The sequence below is a fragment of the Coenobita brevimanus genome, chromosome 110 (genome assembly GCF_032717465.1).
Source record: "Coenobita brevimanus isolate Jiangsu-jjx chromosome 110, ASM3271746v2, whole genome shotgun sequence".
NCBI lineage: Eukaryota > Metazoa > Arthropoda > Malacostraca > Decapoda > Coenobitidae > Coenobita > Coenobita brevimanus.
In genome coordinates, this window is record NC_137063.1 from 2520813 (window position 1) to 2547783 (window position 26971).

General features: G+C 42.1%; 1 protein-coding gene across 1 annotated transcript; it reads left to right on the plus strand.

Moving 5' to 3' along the window:
* The first annotated feature begins 8271 nt into the window (after window positions 1-8271).
* On the plus strand, window positions 8272-26964 carry LOC145417359 (hypoxia-inducible factor 1-alpha inhibitor-like). The gene is made up of 6 exons (XM_080286034.1): window positions 8272-8645; window positions 13565-13812; window positions 17054-17202; window positions 18904-19049; window positions 22625-22795; window positions 23552-26964. Exons 1-6 carry the CDS (start codon window positions 8505-8507, stop codon window positions 23747-23749), a joined length of 1053 nt encoding a protein of 350 aa, XP_080142160.1. The 5' UTR covers window positions 8272-8504; the 3' UTR covers window positions 23750-26964.
* The last annotated feature ends 7 nt before the right edge of the window (window positions 26965-26971 follow it).

The following is a 26971-nucleotide window of genomic DNA, read 5'->3' on the forward strand; positions in this document are numbered from 1 at the left end:
TTTTGCACATTACCTCTTATCATCTACTTCTGCGTTACTAAGACAAGTCGTGTTGATATTAAAAAGGTATAAACAGGACTGCCGATAGCCAAGGCCCGGGGCAAGATTGACAACGGGCCCCCCTTGCCCCTGAAAACTGTGCTGAATGTGTTATACCAGAAGTCCAGCTCACGACTACACTGTTCCCTAACCAGTGTGTCACGGCACATTGATATACTGCCAAAATAATCCTGGATGCGCCATACCTTCCCCCCCCCCTCTTTAAAACAACGATATTAACTACGAGGAAATAGTATGTTATGTAAAGAATAACGAGAAATACTGTTTAAAAAGTATCTGTTTATAAATATATGTTTCTGACTGATGAGTTTATGAGAGGTTAAATCAAAAGACGGCAGGTCAGAGGTTTTTTAATATCCCTGTGCCTTCAGTATGACAATAATACAGTAATACACAACTCTGTACTGTAAATGTTATACACAGCCTTGTTTTAATCTGTTTAAAAATAAACGCAACTTGAATTTGGTTCCGTTATCTTGTTTTTGCTTGTTCTTCGAGGGAACAATCGTGCGGGCTTCTGGCCTTTGGTTCCTTCTTCCTTGCATTAAAAAAAAAAAAATCCTACTTCCTTTTATTTTTTTCCTTTAGATATCCAATGTGTCATTATAGAGTGAACTACACAATGTTGCATTTTCCTCCCTCCTAACACTATCTTTGAGGGGCCCCAGGAATTATCTCCAACTGCCCTCCTCCCTCTCCCCAGCCCCGGCCATAAGTATCATTGAAGGTAGTGTTTGGTTGTAATATGCAAAATAAATCACTAAGGAAGAAGTGTTATGGCTTCCAGTGCCAACGAGAATTAGGCTCTCTGCTTCTAATTTCCCTCCATATCTCTTCTCATCTCCCCTTGTCAGTGCCTCCTGTAGCCCATCTTGCAGACCTTCATGTCCCCCAGGCAGGCGTCAGAGCAGCAGAGGAGTGCAGGATGGCCGGTGCAGTGTTTGTTCACCTCGCAGCGCTGTGGTTTGGCGGGGCGGCTGCGTTTACACTTTTGACGGGATGGCGGGCAGTGCAGGGAGTCTGTGGAGTGACGCATGAATGATAAAAGATCCAGTTCCGTTTTACCCCCTTCGAGGTATAGGGGCCCGAGGCTAGGCTATCAAACTCCTATATATTTAAGAATAGATGACTGGCCTACTGTACTTCCCCTGGCGGCATTATGCGATTTGAAAAGCCTCCAGCCACCTCCTAGGGATCGTACGTATGGAAGGCTGCCAATCCGACCGGGACGTTTGAATGTAACCTTAATATCCTCAGTCCAGTTACGATTTCCTATTTTATTTTTTATTTTTAATCGAGTTTATTCAGCTTAGGAGAGACTTATCGAACTGGAAGGGTAAGACTGAGCCTCCTTATGCCCCAACACTGCCTGAGGTCCTTCCTAACTCGAAAAATCTTGACTAGAAGTTGCAAGGACAGACTAAGCAAGACGTCATCAAATTCTAGAGGTTAACATAATTCCTCTGGTACTTACTGCAAACTCTATCTTTCTATCTGCCTATTGTCGGACATCTAAATCCCGTAAGGGGTGGCCACAAACAAATCTCAATGTCGCCCCGTCCCCCGCCATTTCACTACACCTTTCCCCAGCCCACAGCCCCCTCTCATATAATTCTCCATTCCATCCTTCCATCTCATCCTCGGCCTCCCCCTCCATCTCACTCACATTTACTCTCCTCGTTAGTCTCTCGCTCTCCATCCTCTCCACATAATGCAAACTCAATGGCAAATAAATGAGTAAATAAATAAATCATGGCACTGCTGTAGACTAAATAAATACACACACACATAAAACATACATACACAAATACGTACATACATACATAAATACATACACATACATACATACATAAATACATACACATACATACATACATAAATACATACACATACATACATAAATACATACACATACATAAATAAAACCGAACCATTAGAACTATGCCTATCGACCGCACGCAGGTAATTAAGGCAGACTATGCTGAGTGAAAACCTTCTGGAATACTCCCCCCGAAACAGTTAAATATATATCCATGAGACAGATTCAATAATAGGCTTACGATCCATTTCTCTCGTAGCTATAATGTGTTTTGAGAGAGAGAGAGAGAGAGAGAGAGAGAGAGAGAGAGAGAGAGAGAGAGAGAGAGAGAGAGTTCCCGTGCCTCTTCTTCCTGCGAATGACCCGTATTTTTTGACGGCGTAGTAAATGAGACTTCGTAACTCCTCTTCCTTAGCTATTTATTTTGCATAGTACACCAGGACATTCTCTTGTGTGCTATTTATACCGTTCTAAAAATCAACATAATCTGCGTCAGTTACATACAGAAGGATAATGAGGTGTTCCGTGCAAAATAAGTCGCTATTGAAGAGATGTTACGTAATGGCGATACCGGAATAGTAGTAGTAGTAGTAGTCGTAGTAGTAGTAGTAGTAGTAGTAGTAATAATAATAATAATAATAATAAAAATAACAATAATACATGAGACTAGGTATAATAGGGAAAATAAATCGCTAAGGAAAAGGTGCTAGGGAACATTCTCACCTAGAACACTGATTTAAATTGCAAACAGAAGAAAATCCTGTACTCGCCTTTAAGCTGTTTGATCTGCGTAGGTGACAGCGCCAGAGGGTTGCTGATGAGAGGACGTCTGGAAAGGGGAAAACGATATATATATTTCTCTCTATCTCTGGCAGCTGTCAAGTTGGGAATGTTACGGGGGAAACTGTGTGTGTGTGTGTGTGTGTCAGCGGTTAAGTCTGGAATGTAAAAGAAAAACTACAGTATAATTCTCTCTCTCTCTCTCTCTGGCAGCGGTCAAGTTTGGAAAGTAAGGGGGAAATTCTCTCCCTCTCTCTCTGTCTTGTCTCTCTCTGTCTCTCTGGATTGTTACGTGAAAAAAATGGTCGCCGAGGAGGAAATGTAACGAAATCACCAACAATCAAAACCACTCTTAATATGGCTTGCATTTACAGTACCTGGTGGGCAGAGAGGCAGGAGACGGAGTGGCTTTCTGTTGCTCTGCCCCTGTCACCATCATCACCATCACCGTCATCATCACCACGCCGCCCACCACTGAGGAAGATCACCAGCCAAAAATGCTATTATTGCCATCGCTATTATTGCGTGTCGTTTTGTGAGGAAGCATTGGAACTTTTGAACTGCGTGTCGTTATGTGGAGGATTGAAACTTTTGAATTGTGTCGTTATGTGGGGAAGAATTGAACTTTTGAATTGCGTGACGTTATGTGGGGAAGAATTGGAACTTTTGAATTGCGTGACGTTATGTGGGGAAGAAGTGGAACTTTTGAATTGCGTGACGTTATGTGGGGAAGAATTGGTAGTCTTTTTCTGCCGGCGACGTGAAGCTGCAAAAAGACAAAACTCTGGGCCATGTTAATGCAAAATGGTATAGTTCCGTTGACAGCAAAAACACATAATAAACAAGAGAATGCTAAATCGAAACACAGAATAACGTCAAGGCAGAAGTGCTAGAATGTCAGGCAGTTTCATGAGAACACCGCCCAGAACTGAGTACACGAAGGCCGAAATTTTTGATAGGCGAAATATTGACCGAAACTTTTGACGGGCGAAATATATGACGGTCACTTAAGGAGCAACTGGAACTGTTAGAGGAAACCAGGCTGCATTCCACATTATAGAGGGTAGCCAGCAAGGATACGGAAAGGTTAGACATGTTCTATAATACTCACATGGTTCAGAATTTATATAAAAAGACAAAAATATGATGAAGGGGGGAAGGCGTATCACACATTCTCACTCTTAGCTTTGACGATACCGCTCTGTGACTTTTAAATTCAAATGTATCAGAGAGGGGGTTGCTGGTGCCACTCCCCGCTCTATCAAACCTTAATCCATAAAATAATGACATGCATACACTTCTTATTTCGTCTTCAGAACTTAACTACAACAGAGACGCGACCAGGAAGGCGATAAATACCCACACAGGTTCATGGTAGCCGAGAAAGGGCAGCACCGGGAGTTTGAAAGCTTCTCTCGTCACCTCACAGCAACGAAATATATCTGTGTCTTTCTCTCTCTCTCCAATTAATAGAGTTTACGTTCTGGTGACCATCGGAGGTGCAGAGCGATACCGCGTCGTGACCAGCATCAAAACAACGCAAATTTTAATTAGCCTGGCGGTCAGTTTGTTAATACTACACGCTGACGAGTGATCTGCGCCACTGACCGATGGCGCTGCGCCCTTGACGGATCCATCGCTACGATCGATGCACCAAGGAGGGGTCGTCTGGTTTTTCAACAGTTAACAGATAACGTTTATGTTTGCTCCCTGTATTTTTTTACGGAACGTGTCACCAGAGAATGGGAATATGTTACTTTTCCCTTAATAAAGATTTACCTTATTCAGTTTATAGCTTTGTAGGCCTGTAAGTGTTGTCATGTCATAAATGGCAGGACCGTCATTTTGTCAGTGCTGTCATGAAATGTCATGTCAAGTTTTTGTCAGTGCTGTCGTGTCATGATTACGCTTTCATGTCATATATCATGCAATATCAGTGCTGGCATGTTAAGTGATCTCAAGTCAGTGCTGCCATGTCATTTTATACCATGTCGGTGCTTTCATGTCACGCCATGTCAGTGTTATCACTCTCATGTCACTGCTTTATCAGTCTATACCGTCTCATACAACTCAGTGCAAAGTGTAAACAAGTTTCTAACACGGGATCCACCTTGACTGAAGCCAGGCTGACTTGAGTGTCTTTCAAAGCGGTGCAGCCCAGCAGGTTTCTGAGGTTTCTATTTATTAAGTTCTTTGAATACATCTTCCCTACCAATTATGATTTAACTAGGACGCACATTTCATTAAACCTTCCCTACTAACACTTACTTCACGGTGGACACTATAATTGTAATTAGCTGTTGGTGCTGGAGCCACACCTTCATGTGGTGGCACTGATGTTACTGGACAACTCCGCTGACCAGTCCCTCACCTACCTCCCAGTCCCGCGGAAAGATGGTGGACTGCAGGGGAAGGATAAATTCAGCCTGCAGTCCATTACGTTGACGCCAGATGAGCCTGGCACAGCAGCTAACAAATGTAGCTGTTGCTTTGACTATAACGTCTAGATTCTCTTGTTAAATGTTGATTAAAAAAAAAATATTTAAGGCATTGCACACTGCTTTATCCTCGCTTGTATGTGACCACATTCACTGTCAAGAAGTATCGCATATTTTCAGCAAGGTACTTTCTGACCCACTAAAATCTTTAGTCTCATCCTTCTTTGCTTCCCTGTTAATACAGAGCACTGGTTATACATAACCGTTTCTCTTTCATTAATAATTTTCTATACAGTATATTCATTTTCGTTGACCTATAATGGAGTTACTGGCTTCCACAGCTGAACTGTGGAACATGTTCCAGGGTGCAGTTTGGGTGTTCTGTTCTGAAACTGTTTTAAATTTAAGCAATATAGTGGCGATTTTTAGAAAAAACAAAACAAAAAAACACTTAAGATATACCTATTACTATCAGCAAGTTTTCCAAAGATGTGACTGGGTCCGCTGTAGCTTAATAATTTGTGAAATAACAGTATTAGTGTTTAAATTTGGCTTTCTTCAGCATTGTGGTGGCGAGTTCCCGAGAAAACTCACGTAACTCCAATTACTTTCCCACAAGCTTTCCAGTGACTTGCATGGGTCCAGTGTTGATGTAAGTGTTTATGAAGTAACAATGTTGGTGCTCAGTCTGGCCCTTTTTTTTTTTTTTTTTTTTTTTTAATGCATGGAAGAAGGAACCAAAGGCCAGAAGCATGCAAGACTGTTCCAAGAAAAAAAACAAGTTAACATAGTAATATTCAAGATCTTTTCATTTCCAGATGCCTGGACACACTGCGTTTGAAAGGCTGGAGGTCATAGTCATTGGGAAATACAGGTAGAGGAGGACAGTTCCAGAGATGACCTGTTGCATACATGAAGGACTGAGAGTAACGGTTAACTCTTGCATTAGTAAGTTGGACAGAAAAGGGATGAGAGTATTAAGAGTATGGTGGCGAATTTTGAAATAAAGACACTTAAGTAACATTATTATTATTATTATTATTATTATTATTATTATTATTTTAGTTTTCCAATGATGCTTCTTAGATTCGCTGCAGGTTTAAGTCTCCAAAATAAACTGCCTTTGGTGATGTGTTGCGGCATACTCGTTCACACCGTACTGTGTCTGGTTATATTCTCCCTAGCTCACTTCCTCGCTCCGAACGATAAATTTTGACGTTATTTAACCATCTCGTTTTTTTTTTTTTTTTTTTTTTTTAACTCCAAACATTTCAAGCAATAATCTAATCCTGGTCTTTGTGTATTATATCTAAATCAATTTATATGCAGTTTATTGACCTCACCTTCACCCCTGACCTCACCTTCATCCCTGACCTCACCTTTACTTCTAACCTCACCTTCATCCCTGACCTCACCTTCATCCCTGACCTCACTTTCATCCCTGACCTCACTTTCATCCCTGACCTCACCTTCACCCTGAACTCACGTTCATTCCTGACCTCACTTTCATCCCTGACCTCACCTTCATCCCTAACTTCACCTTCACCCCTGACCTTACCTTCATCCCTGACCTCACCTTCACCCCTGACCTCACCTTCGTCCCTGACCTTACTTTCATCTCTGAACACACCTTCACCCCTGACCTCACCTTCACCCCTGACCTCACCTTCACTCCTGACCTCACTTTCACCCCTGACCTCATCTTCACCCCTGACCTCACCTTCATCCCTGACCTCACCTTCACCCCTGACCTCACTTTTACCCCTGACCTCACCTTTATCTCTGACCTCACCTTCATTCCTGACCTCACCTTCACCCCTGACCTCACCTTCACCCCTGACCGCATCTTCACCCCTGACCTCACCTTCACCCCTGACCGCATCTTCACCCCTGACCTCACCTTCACCCCTGACCTCACTTTCTATAAGATACCTGTCCTAAACTTGAATTACATTTCTAAGATAAGTTCTTGAATTTTTCGCAATTGGCTAGTTTCCAACGGAGAGAGAGAGAGAGAGAGAGAGAGAGAGAGAGAGAGAGAGAGAGAGAGAGAGAGAGAGAGGAATGGGTTGAAAATGATGAGGAGTGGCAGGTAAAGGACATGACAGGACAGGACTGTCATGAGAACACTGACACATGGGATGACAGCACCATGACAATGACAGCGCATGGCAGTACAGTACTGACAGGGCAGCAAAGGCTGACAGTTATCGTATATTTATTATTGGCCAATTAACACACTAATCAGCCACAGGTAACACGTAAAAAGGGCGTACCTGTAAGCTATTCTGCATGGTGTTTATAAGTAAGGCACAACACTCATTTCCCTCTAGCCCAGAATTCATCCCAAGTTTATGATATGGATTCTCAAGGGCTGAATGGTAATCACTGTGAGAAGGGCAGAAAAGGAAGGGAAGGACTGGTCATAACGGGAGTGTTGAGCTAGAGCACTAGAGCGCATGTCCCTCATAGCCATTAGTGTTAAACTCAAGACTTTAAAGTTCGTGCCCTTACCGAATCCAAAGCTAGATCCTTACCCATGTGGTAATTGCCGTTAGAACGTGATATTATACGCTGCACCATTGTGAGGCTGCTAAAAAATACGATCAGCATCACCCTACCTGAAAATTGGTTTCTCCACTGCGTGTTTTGTTCTAGAAGCGTAGTCTGTGGCACTTACGGGCACGGCCGTATTATTAAAACAAATTGAGTGTCTCTCAGAGCTTGCTATACTCACTTTGATATTATTAAACTCGGCACATTCACACTCAAACACTATTGTAACATGTGCACTATACTATTTCGCTCTCAGACATCCCGAGTTCTACGAGCACAAAACATACATTACAACCCAATACCCAAACTCCCTGCAAATTTCGCCATAATATTGGAATTATTACAAGGTAGGTATTGTTGATCCTGCATGTGAGTATTTTTGTAATAGTTTGGGTAAGTTACGGATAATTTTTCAATCCGCGAACGTCAGCAATCCATACGAATCCGTTTCCACAGAGGGATCCCTCAGTTTGACATACCTATATTCAGACTATAATTATTTTTCTTTGGCATAAGAAGCACGAGAAAATAATGCTAATAAGGGGAATATATAGTGAGATAAGGTTTGGGATGTCACCATAGCAACGCTGATGAGGCCGAGGGTGTCCGTGAAGCTCCACCTCACGTAATGTCAACAATGGGGCTCTGATCACGTACTCACTCACCTCAACCTGCTCAGGGCTGCCTTGGATCAGCACGGCCCTCAGCACCTGTAACAACCTCTTTTTCGACTTCACAGCCAACTCTACGAGGGATCTGGGGCATATATGTAACCATAATCCCTCCCTCTGCAAAATTACAGCAGCTTAGTCAAAATCTCCATACTTATACAAATTCCCAACTAGCCAACCATGAACATGAACGGCACGACGAGCACCTCCAACAGCCAGGCGTGGGATGAGAGCCACCTCAGGAAATACTTCTTCCCCACTGAGCCCATACCACGCCTGTCCTGCACCGACCCCCAGGCAACGGCACTCATCTCACAGGAGGTCGGTTCATTTGTGAGGGCCAGTTTGTGTGTGTGTGTGTGTGTGTGAAGGCATAAGCTACAGTTTCCCTTTATTCCAATAGTCTGTTCAGCTACATGCATACAAACACACAAGAAATGAGACAAGGGGGACTGTATTACAAGTGCAAAGGTTAGATCTTCTGGTACCAGGTTTTTATTTGGGAATGTAAAAAGAAATTCTTGAATATCAGTACTGTATATTCTAATAACTCTTTAGCTTTCCTTACTAGTGTTATTTGAGTTTTTTCACTGATGTTTAGAAGGTGTGATCTAAGAGAGTTGAGAACAGTATACTGGTAGACTTTTTTTTTTTTTTTTTCCAAAATTTAAACACCATCTCAAATAAAAAGAATATTGACCATGAGGAAAATGAGGATTTAAGAGCATTAATATAAGATGAAAAACCTGTAAAGAATTGATAAAAGCTACCAAATAGGATATGTGAGCCAGCTATTTTGAAAAAGACAGAACTTAGGAAATTTAACCACCCTTTTTGAGTTACTGTAACACTTCTCAGTGACTATTGCCTTTCTGATTGGCAGAGTGTAGGTATGGGAACTGCCTTGATGTATTTGGTTAGCGCATTGCCTCAGAAAAGTGGAAACTTGAATTCTGAGTCCCATTGGTGTTTGCTGTAGATTTTCCAGCCTTGCCAAACTACGAAAACCAAAAAATGCAAAGAAGTGAAAGTCAGAGTTGGACGTGAACTTAGAGAAGTGAGAAAACTGGAGTTACAAGACAGCTTATTGAGTCTTAGAAGTAATGATGTTGGAAAAATTGAAAATCTATGTTTGTTTTCTTCAGGTTCATGTATTATAGCAATATACTGTACAGTAGTTACCTATATTGAAAGTGAAAAGGGCCTAACTTAACTAAATCTTCTGAGGCACACCTTTTGGCCTTGACTTTGCCATTTGTTCATCTTAACCTGTGTTTGTTTTGGTTCAAGCCTAGGCATCCTTCGACCCTTATCTTGGCATCCTTTTATCCTAACCTTGGCATTCTTTCTACTGATCCAGACATCCTTCACCCTAACCCTGGCATCCTTCACCCTAACCCTGGCATCCTTCACCCTAACCCTGGCATCCTTTACCCTAACCCTGGCATCCTTTACCCTAACCCTGGCATCCTTCACCCTAACCCTGGCATCCTTCACCCTAACCCTGGCATCCTTCACCCTAACCCTGGCATCCTTCACCCTAACCCTGGCATCCTTTACCCTAACCCTGGCATCCTTCACCCTAACCCTGGCATCCTTCACCCTAACCCTGGCATCCTTCACCCTAACTGTGGCATCCTTCACCCTAACCCTGGCATCCTTCACCCTAACTGTGGCATCCTTCACCCTAACCCTGGCATCCTTCACCCTAACCCTGGCATCCTTCACCCTAACTGTGGCATCCTTCACCCTAACCCTGGCATCCTTCACCCTAACTGTGGCATCCTTCACCCTAACCCTGGCATCCTTCACCCTAACCCTGGCATCCTTCACCCTAACCCTGGCATCCTTCACCCTAACCCTGGCATCCTTCACCCTAACCCTGGCATCCTTCACCCTAACTGTGGCATCCTTCACCCTAACCCTGGCATCCTTTACCCTAACCCTGGCATCCTTCACCCTAACCCTGGCATCCTTCACCCTAACCCTGGCATCCTTCACCCTAACCCTGGCATCCTTCACTCAAACCTTGGGATCCTTCACCCTAACTTTAGTATCCTTCATCCCAGGCTAGGCATCCTTCACCCTAACTGTGGCATCCTTCATCCTTATCCTGGCATCCTTTACCCTAACGCATCCATCATCCCAACCTTGGTGTCCTTCATCCTGACACAGGCATCCTTCACCCTAACTTTAGCATCCTTCATCCTAATCCTAGCATCCTTTCCCCTAACCATGGCCTCCTTTAGTCCTTTACCCTAACCCTTGACATCCATTGCCGTGGCATCCTTCACATTAACCCTAGAATCCATCATACTAGCGATGGATCCTTTGGCCCTGACTTTGCATTGTAGAAGGAAGCATGTATAAGTATGGCACAGACCATGAGAGGACCCAGCCTAACTGTGAAAGTTGGATCGCTTAGTCCTGAAATTGACCCTAAATTTGCTTGGTAGTGTTTTCTGAAGTATATATGAATTGTGCCATGCCATTTATACAGTTTTCAAGTTCAGGTTTCTCAGATCTTCAGGGTCCTTCCAGTCATAGTGGTGTTCTGATTGTTGGATAATATGGTTACTGAGTATGTGGTGTCTCTGTATCTTGACCCCTAGGTTGCAGTAAGCCCACCCAACAGTATGTCTCCAGTGCAGCAACATGAAAATGAATTAAATGTTTTGCAAAGTCAAATGGCCACCCCTTACGGGATTGTGGCGTCTGGCAATAGATAGATAGATAGATAGTTTGTCAATTTTTCAAATACCGGTAAGCCTGAGACCAGCAACAATTCACTTGGAACAGCATTCATTCACATTGGGTTAAAAAGGCTTACTACTACCTCTTCCTTACCATTTAGATTTTTGTAACCACTAAACTACATAAGCTACATGTTAGTATTCCCTTGCATTCCACTTGAGCATCAGCATAATGTGTATGAATAGCCTACAAGAGAATACTGTACTAATGTTCCGTGTGTCGAAATTTACTGATTAGGAAGTGGTGCTAGAGCTCCTTATAAACCAACAAGAATATGGGCCTTGGTGCTGCAGTTTCAACATAATGATTAGTAGAAGACCTCTTAGTTTTGTACCATTTGAGATTGTAGTCAGGTGATTAGCGATAATTGTGTGATTGTATCATATCATATTGTTTATAAAGGTTCTGACATGCTTGCATGCGTCAGCCTTGGTAACGTAATGGTGGGTGTCCATGCTGCTCAGTCTGTGGCAACCTCCCTATTCCATCCCTTATCCCTTGGCCACCCCATTTGGGATACATGGCATCTGGCAATGGATGGATGGATGGATCCCTGAGGTCACACTCTATGACCTTGTCTTGGGTCTATTGTTGGTCTGCCTCTTGGATCCCTACCCTGGACGTTCACACTTTTCACTGTTGCACTCGTTTGTCATCCTACATCCTCTTAATATACTCATACCATTTCAGATACTTAAAAGTGTACATTCAGTCCCAGACCTGGAACAGTTTGATGATGCGAATTTTGTTAAAGCAGAATTTCTTGAATTTTCACAAGACCCGTTGGCATATCATGAGAACATCTCCCAAAATATCATTACACCAATCCTGCATGTGACAGCTAGTACCGTATGTATTCAGTATAGACAATGGATGTTTGGGCCAAAGTGGTAACAACTGAAGGTGTTTGGTACCAGCTTGTAGGAGGATTGCTGGGCCTCGCAGAACAGGCTGCCAAATAGGCTATGTGCCTAGAGTTGTTGTTTTCATTTTAGTTTTTGAAGGCTCCAACATGCTCGCATGCGTTGGCCTTGGTCACCTAATGGCGGCTTTCCATGCTGCTCGATCTCTGGCAGCTTCCCCATTTAGTCTCTTAACCTTGAAGTCACATTCAGTGGCCCTGTCCCAGGCCTTTTCTGGTCTGTCTCTCACTTCTCTACCCACAACATTAACACTTCTCACCTTCTTCACCCAGTTATCATCCCCCAACCTCTCCACATCCCCAAACCATCTCAATCTTCCTCTTCTCATCACAACACCAATACACTCCAGTCTCGTCCTACCTCTCAACTCTTCATTGTAAACCTAGCTCCCCCAGGCCTTACACTCAAGGACACACTGCACATCCACTTAATCATTGCCATTTCTGCATGTTTGAGTCTGCGAATATCCTCTTCCTTTACTTCCCAGGTCTCACTAGCACACAGCATTACATTCTTAACACTTGCTGCATACAAGTATCCCTTAGCTTGGAGGAAGAGCCCTCTCAGTGTCAGGAGAGGCAGCAGCTCCTTGAACTTCTTCAAACCACACCTCACTCTAGCCACACCTCCAACACATGACATTTAAAAAAAAACATAAGTACCATAAATAAAAGGATTTATAGCAGCAGTGGATTTAGGAGCGGATTGAGACTTCTGAGGAGTATTATTAGAATGCATAGAGTTGATAATATATGAAACAGTGTGATTCATGAAAGATATGGAGAAGTCTGTTAATAACAGGATGGAAGAGAAGGCATGAAACAGAATTGGTAAAATGGATAAATGTGACGTGAGTTTGAAGGTGTGAGGGAACATGGTCGTTGCTGAAGGTGAACAGGTATGGTAAATGAATGTGTGAAAAAAGAGGTATGGAAGCTGAAGAGACTAGGCAATTGACAGGGGATTGAGTTGGTTGAACAAGGTATGGTGTAAATGGAGAAGCATAACGACCAGGGTTTGGTACTGGGTATTTTTTTTCCACCCTAGGCCTGGTAGTCACTGGATTGTCTCTGCCAGACTGACAAGTGTATGATGAATTGCAGTGGGAATGGCGTAGATAAAGGTATTTGATGTCTTCTTGGATAAAAATCAGAAGATAAGAAAGCCCATTTCTAGTCTGCAGGTTTCCTTTATCAATGGAGATATGGGGATGATTGCTGTGGTTGGTTTGATGGCTTCATCTGCCCTTGAAAATAAAAATTGGTTCATTTTGCTGGGATTAATGTCCCACATCAGAATCCAGTGACTAATGGAGGTTTTCCACTTTTATGGATGTGGTTTCCTGCAGTCCATTAGGTTTTTGTCCAGATGAACTTGGGGGCCACAGCAACAGCATAAATAACACAGTGCTCTAGTTTTCAGATCCAGTTTTTATATATGGTACCAGTTATGTATAAAAATATTTATATAAGTTATACTGCTTAATTTTTCACAGATATCAGCATGATTCTTATTTTTTTATTTATTGTATTTATTTATATATTTATTTTTTCGTATTTACAGAAGCCAGTGGTGCTGACAGACACGAAGCTTTGTGATACGGCACTGAAGTGGGACTTGGACTACCTTGAAGCCAATATGGGGAGTGAGCGCTACATGGTCTTCCTCTCAAAGAACCATAAGTTTAAGTATTATGATGAAGCCAAAATAAAGCAGTATAAGACTAATTTTGTGCCTCCAACAAAGAGAGTGGACATCACATTCTCCGAGTTTGTGAAAAAGTTGCGAGACTGGAAGCCTGGAGATGAGAGGTAAGAGTTAAGATTTTATTTATCTAGTTCTGGATATTAGCATTGTGGAGTAATGCTGTATGGCAGTGAGACCTGGGCAGTGAAGGAGGAAGACATTTGCCGGCTCAAACGTACAGAAATGACAATGATTAGGTGGATGTGCAGTGCGTCCCTGCGTCCAAGGCCTGGAGGGGCTGGGGTTACAATGGAAGAGTTGAGAGGTAGGATGGGACTGGAGTGTATTGGTGTTGTGATGAGGAGAGGTAGATTGAGGTGGTTTGGACATGTGGAGAGGATGGGGGATGATAATTGGGTGAGGAAGGTGAGAAGTGTTAATATTGGGGATGGGGTTATGAGGGGTAGACCGAGAAAGACATGGGACGAGGTCATTAAGTGTGACCTTAGGGTTAAGGGACTGAACAGGGAGGCTGCAATGGATCGTGCAGCGAGGAGAGCCGCCATTAGGTGACCAAGGCCGACACATGCAAGCATGTTGGAGCCTTTAAAAAACGAAACGAAACGAAAACGAAACGAGTGAGTCTGAGGAGAGGATATTTGATTGTTAGAGGTGATGGCAGACCATGTATAAGGTGAGGGAGGGTGGTATAATTGGGGAAGGAAGGGGATCATTACTAAACTGGCTGATCTGGGACAGAAAAAATGCTTCATGATTCCCAGGTTTACATATTTCATCCATTCCCTGTGAAGTTTGAGCACTACAGCTTCATTTGATTCCCTTTTTCATGCAGAGCCATTCATTACATACATAGGCACACAGTATGCTCTACCTATCCCAGTGCCTCATTTGTTTCAAAGCAATAAACAGGCAGACCCACAATGCACTTCTGAATTACTTAGTCACTCAGAACCTGCATCACTGCTTTACTATGCGGCAAAGCAATAAACAGACAGACGGAAGTGTTGGTTAAGTGGCAGAAGAGCATGGCTGTCCAAGAAAACACAAATTCAAATGCAGACTGGGGTAGGGGAAAGTTTAGTTACTTCATTTCAATAAAACTGACTACTAATCTTCACAAGACCCACCTGCCTGTCATGAAAACACCCCTACTAATATCATTACACCTGTTCTAAATGAGGTAGCCCTAGCATATACAGTATAGTATTTAGTATGGGCAGTGGTTATTAGTGCCAGAGTTGTGATATGTGACAGTGTGTGGCACGTAGGAGGACTAGGATACGGACTGTGAAATCTGTCCCCAGAGTCAGCCCAGGAAAAAAGTCACAACATAGTAAGTCAGGCTTCTTTTTGCATTCTCTCTAGCCTCTCTGTACCATTTATAATTATGTACTTTGTGTTTGAAGTATGAAGTACAGTTGGCTAGTGTCTTTTGCATAACTTAACTGCCACATAGCCTTCAGTCATGATCCTCTGTGGCGTGCCAGAATGTCCCATCACTTCATTCACAGGGCTGGTATCAGCTTTTCCATTCAGCTCCCCATGACAAATGCCTCAGCTATATAAGTATCTTTTGTAGGGTTTGCCCCCCACCATCTGCTTTTGCAATTTCCATAGATGCCAAATGGTTACCAGTTGGAATGAAGAGTCTGTTTTTGCATCCAGGAGGTCATGACAATACCCACCTGAATTTCTTGCCGGAGGGAGCTGACGATCCACACAGCATCAAGATATCTTTTTATTGAGCTGAGACTCATTAGGAGTTATATAATATTGTAAGAATAGTTTTTAGTGCATTGCAAAAGATAGTGAGACGTAGTCTAGGCACCATGGCTGACCTCAGCTTTGGCATCTTCCCCATTTATACATCCATGTCTAGATTGTTTAAAACTTGAGGGGCAGATATGAGTACATATTGCATTTTACAATCACAATAGGATTCTAAAACATATCTCTGGACTTGGCTATTTTGAAAGGGTTCGCTCAGTACCATCATGTTTGTGTGTGCCAGGTAAGGGTAACTTAAGCAACATTTTTGTAAGTGCCTTCACAACATGCTGACAGAGGAAGAATGGATTTAGGGTAAGCAGAATCCTGGTAAAGTTGAATATTCCATTTATCCAGCTGTGCTCTGAGACTGAGTGGAAGTGCCATGTATTTACTGGGATGATGTGACTGGATAGTGTGCATGCATGTGTGTCTTTGTGTTATACACTCTAAAATTGAGAATTTCAGGACATGCTGTATCAGGGTCACATTTTTCTTTTCTTTTTTTCTTTCTTTTTTTTATGGCTCTTTAGGATGTTTCAGTATGTTGCATAGGCTTTACTGGTCGACCAAATTAGCACATCTGGGATAGGTTGGAGTAGTGTATAGGTTGGTAAATTAAGTTTGTAGAGATGTTGGCACGACTCTAATGAGAGAGGACAGCATTTGGAAACTTCCTGTTCTGTTGTTTGCAGATGATACTGTATTGTTAAGTGAAGATGAAGGGGAACTGCAAAGCTTGGTGAATGAGTTTGGGAGAGTATGTAAGAAGCAGAATCTAAAGGTGAGTGTAAGGAAGAGTAATGTTATGGTCTTCAAGAGAAATGAAGTCACTGAATGCACAGTGAGGCTGGATAGTGAGGAAGTGGAAAATGTGGGTGCATCTAAGTACTTGGGTAGTTTGATGAGGAAGGATGGAAGTTTGGAGGATGAAGTGCTTGAAAAGGTACAGCAGGGAAGAAAGGTTGCTGGTTCCTTGAAAGCGGTTGTAAGAAACGTGGACATGAGCATGGAGGTAAAAAAAAGTTGCTGCATGACAGTATTGTGATCCCTATTCTGATGTATGGAAGCCAAACTTGGACCTTGCTGGAAGGACAGAAGTCAAGAGTGAGGCCAGAGGAAATAAGTTATTTGAGAGGAACATGTGGAGTTACATGGAGAGACAGACTGACAAATGAGGAAGTGAAGGAGCGGTGGGGTGTGGATGTGGATGTGATAGAAAATGTTAGGAGAAATATGCTGAGGTGGTTTGGCCATGTGAAGGGGATGGAGAATGAGAGACTAACTAGGAAAGTGTGTATGAGTGAGGTGGAGGGGGAGCAGAGGGAGGGGGAGACGAAGGATGTGATGGAGGGATGGAGTAGAGAAATCTATGAGAGATGAGGGTGTAAGTTGGGGGAAGGACAGCGAACTGGCAGGGGACAGGGCGACATGAAGTGATTTGTTTTTGGCCACCCCTTACAGGATTAAGGTGTCTGGCTATAGATAGATAGATAGTGATTGTTTAGTACCGGTAGCTTTGTTGATGAAGTTGGTATGTGGTGTGATGTGGACTAAACGTGTGGTGGTTGGCGGCAGAGTGTACTTGCAGCAGGGCCTGAACAACACAGTGGGCCAGGGTATTGTGGTGGACTTCCTGCAGTTCAACTGGCAGTGGCTCAACATCCAGCAGAAGACACACAACTGGGGGCCACTCACATCAAACCTCCTCCTGGTGGGCATGGAAGGTTAGCATAGGGTGGAATTTTAAGTCTTCTCGTACTTTAACATTCATGCTTCTTCAGTGACTTTATCTCAGCTATTTAAAATCTTTGGGCATGAGTTCGAGCAGATTTCTAGAGCTATCCAGATCATGAGAGGGTTAATGATGCTGGTATTAACACTTTGAGATTCTTATACTCACTCTCAGCTGAATAAAATCTTCTGGTTTGCAGCAATAAAATACCAGAGGTTTCCTGACTATGAGAGGATTAAATGTGATGGTATTAACACATGCTCATATGATTAACCCCCAGCTGATTTAAATCATCTGTGTTAACTGGAATAGAATACTAGAGTAGTCCCAACCATGAGAGAGTTAATGAGCAGTATGGCAGTGATATCATACATGCTTATTAATTAATGTTTGCACCACATTGTCTGTGGTTAATAGAAATGTTTTGCCAAAAATAATCTGTTCATTTGAATTTTTGGAAGTCCAGCATTTTGTCATTGGGGTATAGCCATGACACATTGGTAATGATAAGAGGGTTGAGGGTTAACACTCAGTTCCAGAAACATAAATTTTTCCATTTTATTCTTGATAGTTATGCTTTTATTCAGATTAGAAGAGACTTTTTGAAGTGGAGAAGTCAGGCACATCCACCAGGGCCTTCCATTATCTCTTTCACTACAGGGAGGTAGCAAAAATGAAATGTAGAATACTGTACAATACTTCTTTAAGCTGAAGAAACCAAGACTTGCTAGCATCGCCTCTGAAATGTTGGAAACAGCTGCCTGAGGATGTCTAGGTGGGCAGTGGGTCAAGGAAGAGTTGATTAGACTTTGAGGTAGATTTTGAGCCGGATGCAAGAATAAATTGTATATTTTATTGGAATTGGCAGAACTATGTGCTCTCTGTGATTGTGTAACAGGCAGACTAGGAATGTACTGTACAGTTATTAAATGTGTGAGACTGGAAGGTATTTGCCTGGTAGGAAAGAGGAATTAAAGCAGTAGATCATTAATTTTATTGGCATTGGTGGAGGTATGCACTCTGAGAGCCTTCTAGTTTCATTCTTGCTGTCTCCAGAAGGTTTTGTTTTCATTGGAGGAGTTAAATATTTTGTTTATTAACTTTTTTAGTATAGTAGGTCATTCCTGAGTTACTTGAAAATGCCAAGAGGTAGCAGAAATAAACTGATATAATGTCCCTGAGAACGGGTGTGCCAACTCTAAGTGGGTGGACTTGGAGCAGGTGTTGCACTGATTTTGCCAAACTCTGAGAACATAATGTACTTGCAAAACCTGGCTGAGATTCGCAGACAGATATACAACAGTCCCCCATTGTATTTCACATTTGTTTTTGCAGGGAGAACAAATGGCATAAATGATTCTGTACCCTCCATTCTGTGTCCTTAATGCAAGAGCAAATTATAGTTAGAACAGAAAAATAAGAAGTTTGTTTGTGAATCTTGTTCCAGGTCAAAAAAGCAGTTAAATTTATTCCCTCTGTGCCATAGTGGACTCTACCTCCCCTTCTCTTGCCAGTTCTCAGTTTGAAAATATCTTGATCATTAAGTTTGACTCTATAGTTCAGTGTGTAGCTAGTAGTTATTCTTAGATTGATGAAGGTAGCATTCCATTTAGTTTGGTGTAATGAATAGGCCACCATGCCTTATCATTCTGGATTTCTTGTAAGTTTATTTCATTTACTATTTTATTCACAGGGAATGTAACTCCAGTTCACTACGATGAACAACAAAACTTTTTCTGTCAGCTGGTGGGATACAAACGGTGCATTCTCTTTGCGCCAGAACATTATGAGCGTCTTTACCCATACCCTGTATACCACCCTCATGATCGCCAGTCACAGGTAACACGCTGGGTTGTAATGTTTCTCATATACTGTGTTGTGGTAATCAGTTTCTGAATTCTGCTTATTTTGTTTACAGCCATGACACAGTCAGTAGTGTTTTTCTCTTCTTGTTCATCTAAGTACTGTACTGTAATAGAGTACAGTCACTACTCGATTTACGATGGGGTTACGTCGGTCATACCTTATCGTATACTGATTTTATCGTAAATCAGGAGATTGAAACACATTATAAAAGGGGGGTTACGTCAACTCAGCTTCCCAAAGTCACCTACCCAAGACTGAAATAAAAATGACAACCCACATTAATCACTTCCTGTGTCGGTCCGAGTCGTCTCCAAGACCAGAACAAACACTATCACACCAATGCAGGCAGCGTTACTCACGTACAGTAAATCGTTGCAACAACACAACAATCACACTTGCGTAATGTTGGCCTGGTGCTACTCAAAGTATAGGCCTACTGTAGCACGATGCTTGGCTGAGGGGTGACGTTAGCAGGGAGGCACACGTGAATGAGTGGAAAAGACAGGGCTTTGAAGGGATGGCGGGACCGCAACTGAACCGAAGCAATGCTCTGCACACTGGGGCCACCATCTTGCCTGAGACAAGCGACTGTCGCCTTGCGTGTGCCTGGCGCTTCGTACGAAAATTTCTGAGGGTAATATCATTATAGCGGGAAATTCATCAGAAATCAGATTTTGGGGTGGAACTTTTCTGTTATCATTGTAGCACATTATCGTATACCAAATCAACGTAAAACGAGTAGTGACTGTAAATAGAGTACTGGTACAATAATTGAATGACTGGGTGAGCAGTAAGTGTAGTGCAGCACAGTACAAAATTATTTTATCTTTTAAATATACAAGGTGGTAGGTGGTGGTGACCATCCACTCACTGGAAGTAGTGCTGCCTACTTCTTCCTCCACCTTTATCCTTTTTTTTTTTCCTGTGTCTGCCCCCTCTCTTCCTATTTCTCCCATCTTTTCTGTCACATTTTATTGATCTTCTTTCCTTTTCAGGCGACTTTACATTGAGTGAGAAGCCTAATGGTTTCCTGTAAGCTAGGAAATCATTTACAGTGCTGGGTGGTAACCGTATAACCAACCCATTCCCTACGTGTCAGTAAGTGGGTTGGTGGAGGGTTAGTGCCCCTCCCTGTAAAACAATCAATTCAAAGACAAACAACCACCCCTTACGGGATTATGGTGTCTGGCAATAGATAGATGGATAGATTGATAGATAGAAGTATACATACTGTAGGCTACAAGCTTTATGAAATAAGTAGTTTCAGAAAACTATGTTATAACTGTATTGATCTGAATAATTACAATACTTTCTTTGTCTGTCAAGGGTTTTGTAATCATTGTTTGTTGGTAATAAATCATGGCTGAATACCAGTATTAGAAGTGTGAATATTGATGGTAGGGTTGCAAGAGGCAGACCGAAAAAGACCTAGAACGAAGTCATAGAATGTGACTTTATACACGGGTTTTATTCACCTCTGTGTAGAGTACAACACTTACGTGGGGGGAGGCTCCCACATACAGCTCTTCTCAAGGTGGAGTCAAAGGCTTTTCATCTCATTAACTCTTCTCCTCTTACTGGCTTCCTTCAACCTCTCTCTCTTCGCCATATTGTTGCATCTTTATCTCTTTTCTGTCACTGCTTTAATGGTCACTGCTCACTGAACTGTGCTTGCATCTCTCCACCACAACAGGAGGTGTGTAGCACCCGTCTAGCAACAATCTCTCATCCCTCTTCTGCCCAGCTCTCTAATGCAAGAGATGACCATTACTCCCAGTCCTTCATCTATGCAACAGGTTAACTCTGGAATTGTTTCTCTCTGTCTGTATTTCCTACTTCCTATGATCTCCAGTCTTTCAAGCGCAGTGTGTTCAGACATCTCGAAATGAACGGATCTTGAAATTTGGCTCTCTTTTGTATTATTTTTTTCTTGGAAGGAATGGTTTGTGGGCTCTTGGCCTTTGGTTCCTTCTTCCTTGTGTTTATAAAAAAAAAAAAAAAAAAAAAAAAAAAAACGGTACAATCCCCCATGCTATCGCCATTACCATCTTTTGTACCCTGCTCATTTTCCCATGCTGTAATCATCCCACTCTTCCCCACCACCAGCCATATTAACTCATCACACCCACACCCATCCACTCACCTCATATATTTTTCATTCCCCCGTGTGTGACTGTCATCTTACCCGTGTGTCTGCATCACTCGTCTTTACAGCATCTACTTCCTCCATCATGCCCCACTGCCCACCAGCATCCCAGCCCTTCCTCCCCATTCCTGTCCACTCACCCTACTCATTTATGCCCTGATGTGATTATCAGTACAGTGGCAGCCTCAACAATCAGCCGGCCCACCGTGCTCACATTCACAAGGTGTACTTTCCCTATCATGCCCCACCACCCACCACTGTCTCAGTCCACCTCTCCTGATTGTCTCAGCGCGTTGAGTACATGGATCAGCATCTCAAAACTGTTACCTCAGTGCCATTTTTATTTTTGTCCTTACTTATGGTAGCACATGCAGGTTTGCTGTCAGTAAATGTACTTGTGTTTTGGTTTAGGGGAGTTTATCTGAGCAGCCAGAGACTTAGTGCCATTCCTGTTAGCAGCATCACACACTTGCTCTTGGCTGGTGTGGGAGAATATTTTATATGTCTGCCATATCTGTTTATCGCCCAGTCCATTACTACCCCATCAAGAATATATAGGACCTGGGGATAGGCTACTTATGCCAGATATTTAAGGCAAGTGATTAATCAGGTAGATGGGGGTGCTCACCATCCACTCACTCATTGTAGTGCTGCTCTCGGGTGACTGCCCTTTCCTCTCTTCCTTCCTTCTTTCCTTCTTTCGTCTTGTGCCTTTCTTTCCTTCATTATTTCCTCTTCCTTCTATCTATGGGTGACTCTGCACTGAGTGACAAGCCAAATGGTTTCCTGTACACCAGGAAACCATTTACTAAGCTGGGTGGTAACCATATAACCAGATTATGGTGCGTGATCCCAGGTAGTTTAGAGGGTAATTAAGGCGCTCCAGTTGGATTGAGCTGGTACAGGTTTATATCCAAAGGGTGGTTGGGATTTATTGTGGTTGGGGTTTATTGCTCATGTAATGCCACTTAGGGATGAGCGAGGCTGGTCACTCTCATCTTAAATGTCAGGACCAACTTGCCTAGCCCCGGACTCCTATGCTTCTTATGGGGCAACACAGGATTAGATAATGACGATGATGATGATGATGAACTAGAAAAGATGTTATTATAATGATGGGGTTAATTTGCAACTGCGGAAAGAGTCATTTCACTGGTAGAAGTGTAAGTAGCGTTTGGGGTTAGTTAGGGTTCGAGAATTAGGTGCTTGGGGGTGGAGTTAAGGGATTGGGTCAGTAACACTACTTTTGTGGGTGACTGTATATAACAATTAAAGTGTGGTGGTGGTGATGCTGGTGGTGGTTGTGGTGGTGGCAGTGGTTGTGGTGGTCTCAACTGTCCTCAGAGGGTTATTGTTAGAGTTCAGGATTTTACCATAATGTGCCTAATACCTGTTGTTGAAGGTGGACTTTGATGCGCCGGACACGGAGAGCTTCCCGGGGCTGGAGGGTCTGCGAGGCGTGGAGGCGGTGGTGGGGCCTGGGGACGTCCTCTATATCCCCATGTACTGGTGGCATCACATTGAGAGTCTACCCTGCCTTGGCCACACTGTCTCTGTCAATTTTTGGTATAAGGTATGTGCACTTGTATGTCGGTTATTGGTATAGTAACCTTTTGTTGTCTGTGATGTATTCCAAAGTAGCATATCCTTTTCTGAGCATCTGGTCCTGCAAATTGGTGGAAACTGGCAGATCAGCCTTTTTGGTACTAGTTAACTTTCATATGCCCTACCCACAGTGAACCCTGGATCCCCCATAGACAGACCCTTACCCCCCTCCATTGAAATTTTGGTTTATTTAATGTGTGTTCACATTGTGTGGCAATTGGCTCTGCCAGGGTAGGTCTTGGCTTCACCATTTATGAAGACTTGGTCATGCTGCTGCATTCGGTGGACAGTTTTCTGTTTATTACTGTGGAATTAATAACAGAGTAATGTTAAGAAAGTTGACACATAGTAAGGACATTCTGTGTACTGTACAGTATGTTCAGTTTATGACAACATTGGTATAAAATATGGTTACTTGTACAGTCATCTCCAGCGATACACGTTCTGTGGATAACAAGAATAAGGCCAAAAATACATCTTCATGTTCAAGGGGTTAAAGAGGACTGACTGTATATATAATGCTCGGGTTGTAGTTATAAACTCTCTAAAATACTCATACTGTATATACTTTTGTCTTGATTCATACAGCATCCAAACACTGCATAGTCAAATTAGAGTGAAAATTAACATGGCAGTATGAAAAACAAAACAGTCTGTAGTAATGGTTAACAGTTATGGAGACTTCTGAGATCTGTAAACAACACAGCTCTTGATCTCATGCCAGGGTGGCCCAACTGAGAAAATTGAATACCCTCTGAAGCCACGACAGAAACTGGCCATCATGCGTAATGTAGAGAAGATGCTGCTGGAAGCCCTCAAGGAGCCGGCGGAGGTGGGGCCACTCCTCAGGTCTCTGGTCCTAGGGCGCTACACAGGGGAGGAGGCGCAGAAGCAGGAGGCAAACTGTGATTCACGGTGCTAACTTCATTGTGTGAGTGCATTTGTGTGTATGTGTGTGTGTGTGTTTGTGTGTGTGTGTTTAATGTGTTTGTGTGTTTATTATGTTTGTGTGCTTGTGTGTGCATGATTCTCTTGAAGCTTGTTAATTTTATTTATGTATAATTTTCTTGGTACCTGTGTTGAGCCAGTGGTTTTCCCTCCCTTTCATTTTTCCTTGTGTCAGGGAAGGGAGACAGGTTTGATGGTGATATTTTGTAATTCATTATGCAATAGTGTATTTGGTGTACAGTGCTATAAATCTGTACACAAGTGAGTGCACTCTTGTCAGTTGCACTCTGACAGTTTTGAATGAATGCCTGAGTCAAGTGTTAATATGAACCCTCTCAGTATGATGACATCTTTGAATCACACTAACACCAGTTGAGTTTATTCAGTGATTTAAGTCTAGTATGAAAGGAGTTTGTTAAGGTTGCATTTGACCATCCCAGTACAAGAAAGTCTATCCAGAACTAGATAAAAGTGACAGAAGAAAGCAATATTAAATCATGCCATCATATTGAAAGGGTTAATGTCGTAAGAGGAGTATTACAAGAAAGTCCATGTACTGTGTATCCCAAATGCAACACCGCTGTTAGAACACATAAAGAAGCCTTCCAAGTAGGTAATTCAGTAGCTTCCAGTCCTCCTGAAAATACGTAAACCAGCACTTGATGATATATATTGTGCCCTGCAGCGTTAACTCTTTGAAGCCAGGTGATGTCCTCTGTAGTTTGTCCTTGCCACGTCAGTTTCATTCAGTTTATGATGGGCTTCTTGTACTGAAGGGGTTTATGAAGACTCTACTGTGTACCTAACCCCTCCAGTTCAGAAAATCAGTCCCAAGCTGGATAAAATAATCAGGAGGTGGCAAGATCAAAATTAAAAGATGTCCAGGTCTGGGTTAATGGTTGGTAAATACAGTTAGTCTTCATTTCAAGTTGCTATGCTTGATTTCATTATTAAGTTGTTGATGAATAAGACTTTCCTAAACTTGGTCGTGGTTTATAGACAAGTTGTTTTGAAGTCTGTCTATGTTTGTGCTTGTAAACCCTCAGTCATGAACCACAGGCATGTCTTACTTCAAGTTGTTTAACGTTTTCCCTGCACACCTCCTGGACTTCAAGTGAGGACTGACTGTATTTATGCTGTGGTGTTACTGGTGTAAAATGTAGGGTATTACTTACCACTAATTTGTTTCAACTGTAGCCATTTTCAAACGTAGTACATAGTGTTACATAATGGGCTGTGTTCTCAGTAAGCAACTCATGACACAGTAACTCATATATCTTACCAAATCCACAGGTAGTAAACAAAATTCAGTTAGTCCATTTGCACTGTTTTGCTAAGATCATTAATATCTAGGTATCCAGCAAACGAAGGTCAAGTGCCATAGGGAATGCTTGCAGTGTATATGAATTAAGGGAATACATTACCAAGCACAAAATAGTATAGATATATTTAAAATGGTTATAATCAATCCTTTATTACTCCTTTGGGGTCTCCGATGGCCCAAAGTTAGACCACGGTATATTATTCAAGCCGTAGATCACTCTGTATCCTCCAAGTGAGTATATCCACAACCAGACATGCATAATTTTTCACATGGCAGTGCATATTACACCTGTTATACTTCAGTACAGTAATCTCTACAGTTATTATCATGATTACCATCAGTTGGCATATTTATACTCCTGCAGCTTGAATTTTGCTGCTTTAGTGTTAGGGAATGCAATTTCTGGAAATGCATTTTCCACCAGAGCTTGTGCTGTCTCTGGGGTAGTCAGTGAAATAAGACATATACAGTATAGTATATAGGGCACTGGTATGCCTGTTATAATCTGTGGCCAAAATATTTTATTGCCAAGGCTAGTGTGTTGGAGACAAAAGTTGGTGCAGGTGAAGGTCTTTCAGTGTGTACGGTATTGACGCTGGATATTAACTGTAAACTACTTGGTTGAACATAAGTGTTGCTCTTTACCTTAATTGTCTTGCTATGCAAAGAATTAAAAGTATTTCCTATGGTTGTGTTAGATTATAGTGTAGTGTTAAATTAAGAAATCATCAGCTTTAGTCATGATATAAAAAGGCACAAGAAGTTACTAGTATAATAATTAATCTGAGGTTTTTAAAAAATTTGAAGTTGTTTGTAAATATTTGTACGTAATGTTCGTATACCGGTGAATTGTTTTCCTTTGGGGATGTGGAGGTGAAGCTTTTTATTTGTGCACCAGAGGTTATTTAGTTCCTTATCTTTACAACTCTACTGAGAAAGTTAGGCTGGAGATGTAATGTGATTACTTGTGTGTTAATCATGTTTTATATTAATTTTAAAACCAAAGCTATTGTATAATGAACTGATTTCTGTGTTGTGCTGTCTTTTTTTTTTTTCTCTCCAACATCTGCATTATTATTTGCTTTCTGTAATTGACGTGTACCATTGTAAGCTTTTAACGAACCGGTCAGCTGTGGCTAGAGGCTGTATAAACAAGTTCTGTTCTGTATTGTGTTGATAATGACAACTGATTTTATTCTTTTAATTTGTATTTTTTGTTGATATCTGAAGACTCCCCCTTACTCTGTGTTATACCTGATTTTGAATAATGTCAATATGTAAATATATAAAGAAAAAATTATTGCCAGGTTATGAAAACTACCCATAAATTTATATTGGTGTCTGGACGTGCTACTCCACACCCTGCCGTAGGATGGGAAAGGAGGTCCGGATGATGATGATGTAATATATCAGAATTATCCTAAGCAGCTTCCAGTACTGCTGTGCTCTTTATGTTTAATACCTAAGCTGAATCATCACTGACAGTGTAACTATTATGAAACTGCTTTCTGTTAGGACAGGAGCTTTTGTTTAGTTTACTGTTGAGTGTTGTGAGGAGTGTAGGAATGTTGCTTGGTTACCTGAGGATCAGACTTTAGGCCGCTTTCAATAGACCCTCAGTAAATGATTGCTTTGTTATAAGAGCATCTCGCAGCAAACTGTTAAAATATATTGTAAAACTCTAGTCTGGTATAATGATGAAATTTGGTGAATTAATTCTTCACTATAAATAGATACGGTGTATATAATGTCAGATGTCATCAAACATAGTGCTGGAGTGTGTGCACCATGCTGCTAAAATCTGACCTCATTTGGTGCTTTATGGCCAGCTGTTGTTTGATAATTATATCATATTTCAAAGCTTCTGTTACC

What these genes read in the sequence shown, in the direction of transcription:
- LOC145417359 (XM_080286034.1), top strand. Translation starts at nt 8,505, where the DNA reads ATGAACATGAACGGCACGACGAGCACCTCCAACAGCCAGGCGTGGGAT. An exon ending in CGGCACTCATCTCACAGGAG is followed by an intron (nt 8,646 to 13,564) that starts GTCGGTTCATTT and finishes TCGTATTTACAG; the next exon opens with AAGCCAGTGGTGCTGACAGA. An exon ending in CTGTCAATTTTTGGTATAAG is followed by an intron (nt 22,796 to 23,551) that starts GTATGTGCACTT and finishes ATCTCATGCCAG; the next exon opens with GGTGGCCCAACTGAGAAAAT.